We start from the raw sequence: 12,411 nt of genomic DNA on the forward strand, positions 1-12,411 counted from the left end.
CGGGCCAGTGACTTTAGTGGCCAAAGGATTACCACTACTGTGCACCCCCCCCGTTCTCCCTACCCAGGGTGGCAGGGATCAGACAAGTTCAGTGTAGGAATGGCTAATCAGACAGGAATGCAGTGAGTCAAGGTAGAGTAGTAGAACAGGCTGAGGTCAGGGCAGGCAGCAACCAAAGCAAAGTCATGTAACAGGCGGAAGTCAGGGCAGGTGGCAATTACAAGCAAAAATCCAGAATAGCAGAACTGAAAGCATGCTAGGTAGAATAGTAGATAATGTGCAACCATGATCCAGTCACCAGAACCACTAAAAGACGACCTCTCACTTCTGTTCACACCCTTTTAACCCTTACTATGCCCCACTCCCCTCTTACCTCTTGCCCAATCACTACTACTACCCCTCCCTAACCATTTTCCAATTCTTTTTAACCCTTAACCTCCCTGGGCTAGCCTCCCACCATGTCATGTGGGCCATGCGCCTAATATTCTAATGTTACAGGCCTGTTTCTAAGTTCTTACACACCTAATATGATTGAAACCCTGCAAATGATCACTGTTCCTCATAATACATTTTACCCTGTAGGATTTAGTGCAACATATATAGGAAGAAAATACTAACGCTAACACTTAAAATGTATTTTTAGGATTACTGTGGTCCTGACCATTCTACTGGCAGCTTTAGCATCATCACAGAGAATATCCCATGTGGTACTACAGGAGTTACATGTTCCAAATCCATCAAGATTTTTTTGGGGGTGAGTATTTTAGTTTCCTGTTTGGATCTGGATGTTTGCAAAAGTGTTAACACAAATAAAAATGACTTAATACTTAACTGAGAACCCATAACTAATTGTTTTATGTGCCCACTGTAGACACCCAAATTTGTTGTGTAACCTGCAATGTCCCTTAATTTTTTTTCTGCTTAACATAGCAGAAAGATCTTTGTTAGGGTAAACAAACTGGTCATGTGTACTTTACTGGTTTTGAGAGTCCACGTTCGGAAAATATACCATCATAGATTGAACTCTCGCCATTGAAGAAAACAAAAAACAAGGCACCTTGACCTTGGGAGAGCTGCAGCCCTTCTCCTATCCCCTTCAGCAAATCCCCTTTGCCCTTCTCTTGGGGATTTTTTGGATAGCATGTTCTTTTATAAGGCTCAGTACCACACTATTTGGGGGATGATTGTATGCTTTCTGAAACTTTCAAAAGTGTTGAACAGCAGCAATGCCCAGAGCAATTGCAGTGGTAAAGATAAACCACATTCTACTAGAATAGAAAGCATATATTTTCTTCTTTTAAGAGGTACTTCTATTTTTATGTTTATTTTTTTTGTTTTTAGCTTTTTTTGTAGTTGATATAAAATGTTATTGATTGAGTTAACTTAAATTTTAGCTTCAAAGCTTCTTAGTAACTTAGTAAAGCTTCTATTTGAATTTCAGAGGCTTCTTCACTAGAGTCTGGAGGCCAGCACTTTTTTTAATAGGCAACAGCAGAACTGTCAATAAGTACAATGTGGGAGACCTTTAGGCACATGACACACTACCAATTTTGTAGCAGTGATTTGCAGAAGCTACACATCTATCTGCCTTTTTATTGTGCCTATTTATAGCATGTATAAAGTTGTTTCTGTAGCTGGTTACAATTTATGCAGCTACTAGAATTACCAGCTTGTTATGAGTTGCCTCCTGGTGCCACAGGTTTACCAGAGGCGTGGAATCTAAGCGTCTCCTGACCCAGACCACAATACCTCCAAGCAATAACGGGCCAGTGACTTTAGTGGCCAAAGGATTACCACTACTGTGCACCCCCCCCGTTCTCCCTACCCAGGGTGGCAGGGATCAGACAAGTTCAGTGTAGGAATGGCTAATCAGACAGGAATGCAGTGAGTCAAGGTAGAGTAGTAGAACAGGCTGAGGTCAGGGCAGGCAGCAACCAAAGCAAAGTCATGTAACAGGCGGAAGTCAGGGCAGGTGGCAATTACAAGCAAAAATCCAGAATAGCAGAACTGAAAGCATGCTAGGTAGAATAGTAGATAATGTGCAACCATGATCCAGTCACCAGAACCAAAAACTAGAGAGCCTTAAATTGGACTAGCAGCTAGTAGTAACAGGCCACAATCATGACTAAGAACAAATCTGTTAGTTGGCTACAGAACAAACTCTCTAATCCCCTGGGATGCAGATGGACAGAATACATATGCTAATAGAAAGGCTGGGAAGCTTCAAGCCTCTAAACCTAGAAGCTGTGAGAGAAGTAGTAACAAAGCTGCAAAAGAACTACTAAATTCTGCAATTTTGTTACTACCTTACTTACAAATAAGTTTGGGGAGGGGGGTATCCATACTGACAAATCTGTATTTTTATTGAAAACTGCATCTTAGATAAAAAATCTTAAAATTAGAATGTCAGAATTTATGGTGCTAAGGTGTTATTCTTTTAATATGCAGGCAGGCTTGTTTAATGGAAATAATAATGTAAAAAAATGGAAATGTGTTTGTTTTGGATTGTCACAGGATAAAGTACTTAAATTGGCAGATAACAAATTGGTGGAAACTGAAGGCCAAGGTATAAAACGTGTGAGTTACCTGACCCGTGAAGTTGGTCTTTACCTGGTCATTGAAGCAAACAATGGTATTCTACTCATCTGGGACAAAAAGACCACCATTTTTATCAAAGTGTCACCTACATACAAGGTATGAAGATTGAATTTAATACTAGATATCAAACATTCAAAATGACTGATATGAATATTATTAGAGAAAGAAAATCTAAATGGCAAAAACTGCAATATCTGCATCATTCCATTCATTTGCCATCTTTCCTTCTATATCTGAATTGTTATTCTCATTGGGAGAACCTGTGTCTTAGCTGTATTTAATAGGATGAGTCTGAAAACAGACCCCAAAGACTTCAATCCTTCCTACACCACCTACAACCACTACAGAAACTACTACAGAGACCACAACTACAACACATCCACCTTCACCCCCATGTGAGTTGGGAATATTATTCGTCTTTACTATAAAATTATATATATATATGAATCAACCCCGTCAGTTTTATAGATGTGTAATTTTGAATTTTTTAATTTTCATTTGTAATTTTTAATTTTCATTCACAATGAATTACTTGAAATAATTAAATGTTTTCCTTCTGAATAGTGAAGAACACAGCACCACCAAGTGGAAAAGTTACATCCACTATAAAATCCATATATCTGTATTTTGTCTACCTAATACCTTTTTTGAGTACATTAAAGTACAAGTAGAGCCAATCTATAGTGAACTTTAAAGTCTATTCTCCTCTCTCATCCTGTGCAGAATGATAAAATTAGCACTTTCAATTAACTTATCACTATGTGGTACTTATATGCCCCATGTTTATAGCCTTCTGTCTGGTTATTTTCTAACCACAATTATTTATATTACCACAGCAACAACAACAACCACCACAACTACACCACCTACAACCACTACAGAAACTACTACAGAGACTACAACTACAACACATCCACCTTCACCCCCATGTGAGTTGGGAATATTATTCGTCTTTACTATAAAATTATATATATATATATATATATATAAATATATATATTTATCTTATTTGTTTTTTTCTTTTTAAAAACTTTTCTTTAGACAGGTAAGTTGAATATCCCCTGCATGGTGATAATTCATAATGGTAAATGAACAGCCCATATTTCTTAAGTTAATCAACCGTTTTTATAAATGTAATTATTAATAAATCCACTAGGCAGTGCTGTGTTAATTTTCATTCACAATTAATTACTCGAATTAATAAAATATTTTTCTTGTGTACGAAAAATACCACAGCACCTCCAAGTGGAAGGATTGAGAATGATATCTGCTATAAAATTCATATATATCTGTACATTTTTCTATTTAATAGCTTTCAAGTACATTGAAGTACAGGTAGAGCCAAATCCAGTTAATCTTAAAGTATATTCTCCCATCTCATCATCCATTGTGTTAAACATATACCCTCTTTGTCTCTGTTACATCTGGTTTAAAATTAATGTCTGCTACTAATTTCTGTCTGATTACTCTCTAACAATAATTATGTATATTACCACAGCAACCACTACAACTACACCACCTACAACTACTACCGAGAGTACAACTACAACACTTCCACCTTCACCTCCATGTGAGTTGGGAATGTTAATAGTTCTTCAATATAAAATCATAAATAGATATATATTTAGGAAAAATGTTCTTTAGACAGCAACTAGGATTTGATGCATAAATATAAATATTTACACAGTGCTACAATAATGAAACCGTTTTTTTATCATATTGAGATGAATAAATATACCTAAGTGTAAATACATATGGGTGAATGTACTTTAATGTACTCAAAAGGTATTAATTGTTGTGCTCATTTTCATTCACAATGCTGTACACTTATTTTCCACGTAAATTTAAAAGAACACAGCACCATGCAAAGGACAAAAAAGGAATTGAAGGAATTGGGAGTGGCGACAGCTTTAAAACCAATGTAGTTGGACTATTGGCTATGTCCGCTAAAGACCTTACAAGTACATTAAAATGCATTCTCAGATCTTTAGTTACCTTTAAGTTCCTAAACTGCTCTAATCAGAGCTTGCACATGGTTCAGGTTTCTTATTCTGATTGGTTAATGGTAATCAAAAGCTGTATGAAGAAGTGATATCTACTTGTACATGTTCTTGCATACCTGGAAATGTAGGTATTACTTTTTCCTCCATGTAACTAAATGGAGATATTGAAGGTAACATACTTATATAACGTACGTCATGGCTTTAAACCCTTCATTACTCTATCTTTACAATAAAGGTTATTACATACATAAGATATCTGCAAAGAATGGTCATTTTAGATCTTGTGACTTTTGTGTCCATGAAGTATGTGCTCTAACATTTAATAGTAGAGGTAGCAAAGTAATATTAAAAGAAAACATAAAAATTGAAAACTATTTTCCAATTTGGTACACATCCTTTGTATAATTTCTCTGTTGTATAGGTCAGCTAATGCAGCCATTACATTTGCTCCAAAATGAGCCAATATTGTAAAGACACAGATGTTACAATATAATGATATTTTGTGTTTCAGCAACTATCTGTATCGATCACTGCTATTGGACAGAGTGGTATGATGTGAGTTACCCCAAATATGAACCAAATGGAGGGGATTTTGAGACCTATTTGCTTAGTGTGTAACTGCACTGTCCTCCCTGATGAAATATGAAGCTGTATTTGCAGATATTGACAGATGATGGCTAAGGATCATTCTTTTACGTTTATGTCCAGCCATATACTTTATTACCCTGGAAGGGCATTAGGTTGATAACAGTTAATGTAATTAAATAAAAGAATTTAGGCTATTCACTTACCAAAGTGAATTATTGCTTTAAAACCGAATAACAGACTTAGAAAAGTGAATGTGGTGATAGTTCTATTTGCAAAGCTAAACAGGACCTAATTTATTAAAGCTCTCCAAGACTTGACAAGATGGACTGTCATGGCAGAAAATGGGTGATCTAGAAAACCTAGATTGGTTTTCTTTATTATCATTTGCTAGTATTTGGAAATTTTTTTAATCCTTGACCAGATTTTCTAGGTTACCTACAGTAGGTTCTCCCATGATAGTCTATCTTCTCCAGACTTGGAGAGCTTTAATAAATAAAGCCCAAATTCACATACAAGAATATATAATAAAAGTATTTGATTTCATTGAAGTCAGCAAATCTTTTTCTCTTTTATTAAGCAAAGTGAAAGTGAAATATCCCATGCAAAGGGATAATTCTTGTTAAGTGAACAGCCTATCTTCCTTTAGTGACTCAATCCCATCAGTTTTATAAATTATGTCAATTTCAATTAATTCACTAGGCAGTGATGTGTTCACTTTCAATTCCAATTAATAAAATGATTTTCCTTGTGAATGGAAAAGAACACATCACTCTTTCATAAAGAGCTGAGTGTGACATTCACTATAAAATCAATATATCTGTACATTTATCAACTTTTCAAGTACAGTAACATCACAAGTTGATCCAGTCACTAGTATCTTTAAAGTATATTCTCACATCTCAGCTTGTGCAGAATGATAAAAAAACACTTTCTTTGAACAAATCGCTATGTTTTACGCACACTCATATACCCAACTCATATATCACTCATATAAATATGATATCATTTATACTATCATACCATAGGTTTTTAGAGAAACTGTTCTTTAGACAGCTAAATTAAATATATCCTGCACAGGGATATTTCACCCTGGTAAGTACACAGTCTATATTCCTTTAGTGAATCAATCATTGGGTTTATAGATGTCATTTTCAATAAATCCACTAGGCAGTGCTGTGTTTATTTTCATTTCACGGTCAGTTACTTGAATTAATGAAGTACTTTTCTTGTGAAAAAAATGAACACAGCACCACCAAGTGGATAAATAGAGAGTGACATCTGCTGTATAAATCTATTAGACTGTTTATTACTTTTCCCCCTGCATGGCGATAATTCACACTGGTAAGTGAACAGCCTACAATTTTTTAGTGAATCAACCCCATCAGTTTTATAGATGTGTAATTTTGAATAAGTCTACCAGGCAGTACCGTGTTCATTTTCATTTACAATAAATTACTTGAAATAATTAATTGTTTTCCTTCTGAATAGTGAATAACACAGCACCACCACATGAAAAAGTTACATCCACTATAAAATCCATATATCTATATTTGTCTACCTAATACCTTATAAGTACATTAAAGTACAAGTAGAGCCAATCTACAGTGAACTTTAAAGTCTATTCTCCTCTCTCATCCTGTCACTTCACTATGTGCTATTTATATGCCCCATGTTTATAGCCTTCTGTCTGGTTATATTCTAACCACAAATATTTATATTACCACAGCAACAACAACAACTACACCACCTACAACTACAACCGAGACTACCACTACAACACTTCCACCTCCACCTCCATGTGAGTTTGGAATGTTATTAGTTCTTCACTATAAAATCATAAATAGATATATATTTAGGAAAATGTTCTTTAGGCAGCAAAGTGAAATATCCCTTGCATAGGGATAATTCACCAGGTAAGTGAACAGCTAATATTTCTTTAGTGAATCAACATCATCAGTTTTATAATTGATGTCAGTTTCAATTAATTCACTAGGCAGATCTGTGTTCATTTATATTTTCAATGAATTACAATTTTTTTCCTTGTGAATGGAAAATAACACATCACTCTTTCATGTACGAGCTGAGAGTGTAATCCACAAAAAATTATATATATCTGTACATTTATCAACTTTTCAAGTACAGTAAAATCACGAGTAGAACCAATCACTTGTATCTTTGAAGTATATTCTCACATCTCAGCTTGTGCAGAATGATAAAAAACACTTTCTTTGAACAAATTGCAATATTGTACTCACTCATATACCTCTATGTCTATGCACCTGTGATATTAATCATGTTCATATAATCATCTGTCTTACTACAGCAACAACAACCACCACAACTACATCACCTACAACTATTACAGTATCTACAACTACCACATCAATAACCACACCTCCACCTTCACCTCCATGTAAGTAAAAATGTTATAAGTCTTCACTATAAAATCATAAATATATTATAATTTATACTATCATACTATAGCTTTTTAAGGAAACTGTTCTTTAGACAGCTAAGGTAAATATATCCTTCATTGGGATAATTCCCCCTGGTAAATGAACAGCCTATATAGCCTTTCAATAAATCCACTAGGCAGTGCTGTGTTCATTTTCATTTCACAATCAGTTACTTGAATTAATGAATTATTTTAATTGTAAATGTAAAAACACAGCACCACCAAGTGGATAAATAGAGAGTGACATCTGCTGTATAAATCTATTAGACTATTTATTACTTTTCAAGTACATTAAAGTATAGGTAGAGCCAAAGTGAAATAACCCCTGCATGTGAATAATTTACCCTGGTAAGTGAACAGCCTATATTTCTTAAGTCAATCAACCCTGTCAGTTTTATAGATGTGCAATTTTGAATGTCTACTAGGCAGTACTGTGTTAATTTTCATTCACAATGAATTACTTGAATTAATTAATTGTTTTCCTTCTGAATTGAGAAGAACAAAGCACCACCAAGTGAAAAAATTACATCCACTACAAAATCCATATATCTGTATTTGTCTACCTAATACCTTTTTAAGTACATTAAAGTACAAGTGGAGCCAATCTATAGTGAACTTTAAAGTCTATTCCCCCCTCTCATCCTGTGCAGAATGATGAAAATTAGTACTTTCAATTAACTTATCACTATGTGCTATTTATATGCCCCTTGTTTATAGTGTTCTGTTTGGTTATTTTTTAACCACAATTATTTATATTACCACAGCAACAACAACAGCCACCACAACCACACCACCTACAACCACTACAGAAACTTCTACAGAGACTACAACTACACAACATCCACCTTCACCCCCATGTGAGTTGGGAATGTTCTTAGTCTTTAATATATATATATATATATATATATATATATATATATACATATAAAAAACTGTTCTTTAGACAGCTAAGTTGAATATCCCCTGCATGGCGATTATTCATTACAGTAAATGAACAGCCCATATTTCTTAAGTGAATCAACCAATTGGCTTTATAAATGTAATTATTAATAAGTCCACTAGGCAGTGCTGTGTTCATTTTCATTCACAATTAATTACTCGATTTACTGAATTATTTTTGTGTATGAAAAATAACACAGCACCACCAAATGGAAGGATTAAGAATGACATGTGCTATAAAATACATATAGATCTGTACATTTTTCTATTTAATAGCTTTCAAGTACATTGAAGTACAGGTAGAGCCAATCTCCAGTTAATCTTAAAGTATATTCTCCCATCTCGTTTTGAACAGAATCATAAAGTTAGCCCTTTCATTGAACAAATCACTGTCATCTATTGTGTTAATCATATACCCTCTTTGTCTCTGTTACATCTGGTATAAAATGAATGTCTGCTACTAATTTCTGTCTGATTACTCTCTAACAATAATTATCTATATTACCACAGCAACAACAACAACCACTACAACTACACCACCTTCAACTACTACCGAGTCTACAACTACAACACTTCCACCTTCACCTCCATGTGAGTTGGGAATGTTAATAGTTCTTCACTATAAAATTATAAATACAAAACAAATTTCCATGTTTTACTCACTCATATACCTCTATGTCTATGCACCTGTGATAATAATCATGTTCATATAATCATCTGTCTTACTACAGCAACAACAACCACCACAACTACACCACCTACAACTACTACAGTATCTACAACTACCACATCAATAACCACACCTCCTCCTTCACCTCCATGTAAGTAAAAATGTTATAAGTCTTCACTATAAAATTATAAATATATTATCATTTATACTATCATACTATAGCTTTTTAGGGAAACTGTTCTTTAGACAGCTAAGGTAAATGTATCCTTCATAGGGATAATTCCCCCTGGTAAATGAAAAGCCTATATTCCTTTAGGGAATCAACTTTAATAGTTTTATAGATGTCATTTTCAAAAAATCCACTAGGCAGCGCTGTGTTCATTTTCATTTCACAATCAGTTACCGTATTTTTCGGACTATAAGACGCTCCGGCCTATAAGACGCACCCAATTTTAAAGGAGAAAAACCTAGAAAAAAAAGATTCTGTACAAAATACTAAAAAATCACTCTGTGTCAATGTATCCCCTTCTAATCACTCTGACACAGAGTGATCAGAAGGGGATACATTGACACAGAGTGATTAGAAGGGGATACATTGACACAATGTATCCCCTTCTGATCACCCTGTGCCAAAAAATCATACTCACCCGATCCCGCGATCCCGCGATGCTGTGGGCTTCTTCTTCTCCTGGCTCTCCTCCTGGCTGCAGCGCGTCTCCTCCTCTGAGAGAGGAGAAGCCGACATGCATACCCCAGCGATCCCATAAGCAGGCTGATCCAGCCTGCTTACCGGATCGCGAGGGCACGTGTGCCGGCTTCTCCTCGCTCAGAGGAGGAGGGGACACGCGCTGCAGCCGGGAGGAGAGCCAGGAGAAGCCGGCACCCGTGCCCTCGCGATCCCGTAAGCAGGCTGATCCAGCCTGCTTACCGGATCGCGAGGGCACGTGTGCCGGCTTCTCCTCGCTCAGAGGAGGAGGGGACACGCGCTGCAGCCGGGAGGAGAGCGAGGAGAAGAAGAAGCCCACAGCATCGCGGGATCGGGTGAGTATGATTTTTTTTAATTACCGGTATATTTAACATGTATTCGGTGTATAAGACGCACCCACTTTCCCCCCCCAGTTTTGGGGAAGAAAAAGTGCGTCGTATAGTCCGAAAAATACGGTACTTGAATTAATGAATTGTTTTTCCTGTGAATAGAAAAAAACACAGCACCACCAAGTGGATAAATTGAGATTGACATCTGCTATATAAATCTATTTGTCTATATATATTACTTTTCAAGTATATTAAAGTACAGTTGGAGCCAAAATGAAATATCTCCTGCATGGGGATAATTCGCCCTGGTAAGTGAACAGCATATATTTTTTTAGTCAATCAACCCCATCAGTTTTATAGATGTGTAATTTTGAATTTTGAGTCTACTAGGCAGTACCGTGTTCTTTTTCATTCACAAAGAATTACTTGAATTAAAAAATTGTTTTCTTCCTGAATAGAGAAGAACAAAGCACCACCAAGTGAAAAAATCACATCCACTATAAAGTTCATATATCTGTATTTGTCTACCTAATACCTTTTTAAGTACATTAAAAGTACAAGTAGAGCCAATCTATAGTCAACTTTAAAGTCTATTCCCCCCTCTCATCCTGTGCAGAATGAAGAAAATTAGCTCTTTCAATTAACTTATCACTATGTGTATTTATATGCCCCATGTTTATAGCCTTCTGTCTGATTATTTTCTAACTAAATTATTTACATTACTACAGCAACAACAGCCACCACAACCACACCACCTACAACCACTACAGAAACTTCTACAGAGACTACAACTACAATACATCCACCTTCACCCCCATGTGAGTTGGGAATGTTCTTAGTCTTTAATATATATATTTAGACAGCTAAGTTGAATATCCCTTGCATGGTGATAATTAATATTGGTAAATGAACAGCCCATAATCCTTAGGTGAATCAAGCAATTGGTTTTATAGATGGAATTATTAATAAATCCACTAGACAGTGCTGTGTTCATTTTCATTCACAATTAATTACTTGAATTGATGAATTATTTTTTTCTTGTGAATGAAAAATAACATAGCACCACCAAGTGGAAGAGTTAAGAATGACATCCGCTATAAAATTCATATGGATTTGTACACTTAATAGCTTTCAAGTGCATTGAAGTACAGTTAGATCTTAAAGTATATTATACTTTATACTTAAAGTATATTCTCCCACCACATTTTGTGCAGAATCATAAAATCAACTTTTGTTGAACAAATCACCTAAATTTTATTTATATAACCCAATGTCTATGTTACATCTGGTATAGAATTAATATCTGCTATTGCTTTCTGTCCCATTACTATCCAACCACAATTATTCCTATTACCACAGCAACAACCGCCACAAATACATCACCTACAACCACTACACCACCTACAACTACTACAGAAATGGGAATGTTATTAGTCTTCACTATAAAATCCTAAAAATACATATATTCAAATATCTGTTAAGAAAACTGTTCTTTAGACAGCAGAGTTAAATATCTCTGGCATGGATATAATTCACATTGGTAAATAAACAGACTATATTGCTTTAGTGAATCAACCCGGTTTTATTGATGTGTCACTTTCAATAAATCCCTTAGGTGGCGCTGTGTTCACTTTCATTCACAATTAATTGCTTGTTGAATTATTTTTCTTATGAATGGAAACAGAGCACCACACAGTGGAAGAATTGAGAATGACATCTGCTATAAAATCCAGAGACATATGTACATTTGTCTACTTAATATCTTAATAAAAGTACTTTAAAATATAGCTGGAGCCAATCTCTAGTTATATCCTCCCATCTCCTCTGGTGTAGAATGATAAAATTAGCAGTTTCATTGAATGAATCATTATGTTTTTTATATATACCCCTATGTCTATGTTACATCTGCTAAAAAAATTAATGTCTGCTAATGCCATCTGTGAGATTACTCTCTAACCACATATATCTATATTACCAAAGCAACAACAACAACCGCCACAACTACTACAGAGCCTACAACTACTACCAAGTCTACAACAACAACACTTCCACCTCCATGTGAGTTAAAGGCATTATTACCATCACTATATTATCATTAAATATTATATACTTTTATGTCAATA

The 12,411-nt window shown here is 35.2% G+C and overlaps 1 protein-coding gene across 1 annotated transcript in view; it reads left to right on the forward strand.

Moving 5' to 3' along the window:
• The window catches only part of LOC140337714 (mucin-5B-like), a 51,622-nt gene that overhangs the window by 22,819 nt on the left and 16,392 nt on the right, over positions 1-12,411 (forward strand). The window contains exons 22-31 of the mRNA XM_072421515.1: positions 2,900-2,993; positions 3,435-3,527; positions 4,097-4,168; positions 6,916-6,987; positions 7,513-7,602; positions 8,409-8,501; positions 9,094-9,174; positions 9,315-9,404; positions 11,017-11,106; positions 12,269-12,346. Coding sequence (XP_072277616.1) covers positions 2,900-2,993; positions 3,435-3,527; positions 4,097-4,168; positions 6,916-6,987; positions 7,513-7,602; positions 8,409-8,501; positions 9,094-9,174; positions 9,315-9,404; positions 11,017-11,106; positions 12,269-12,346 — 853 coding nt within the window. The remainder of the gene's footprint in view (positions 1-2,899; positions 2,994-3,434; positions 3,528-4,096; positions 4,169-6,915; positions 6,988-7,512; positions 7,603-8,408; positions 8,502-9,093; positions 9,175-9,314; positions 9,405-11,016; positions 11,107-12,268; positions 12,347-12,411) is intronic.

This window comes from Pyxicephalus adspersus, chromosome 9, assembly GCF_032062135.1.
Source record: "Pyxicephalus adspersus chromosome 9, UCB_Pads_2.0, whole genome shotgun sequence".
NCBI classification, from domain to species: Eukaryota; Metazoa; Chordata; class Amphibia; order Anura; family Pyxicephalidae; genus Pyxicephalus; species Pyxicephalus adspersus.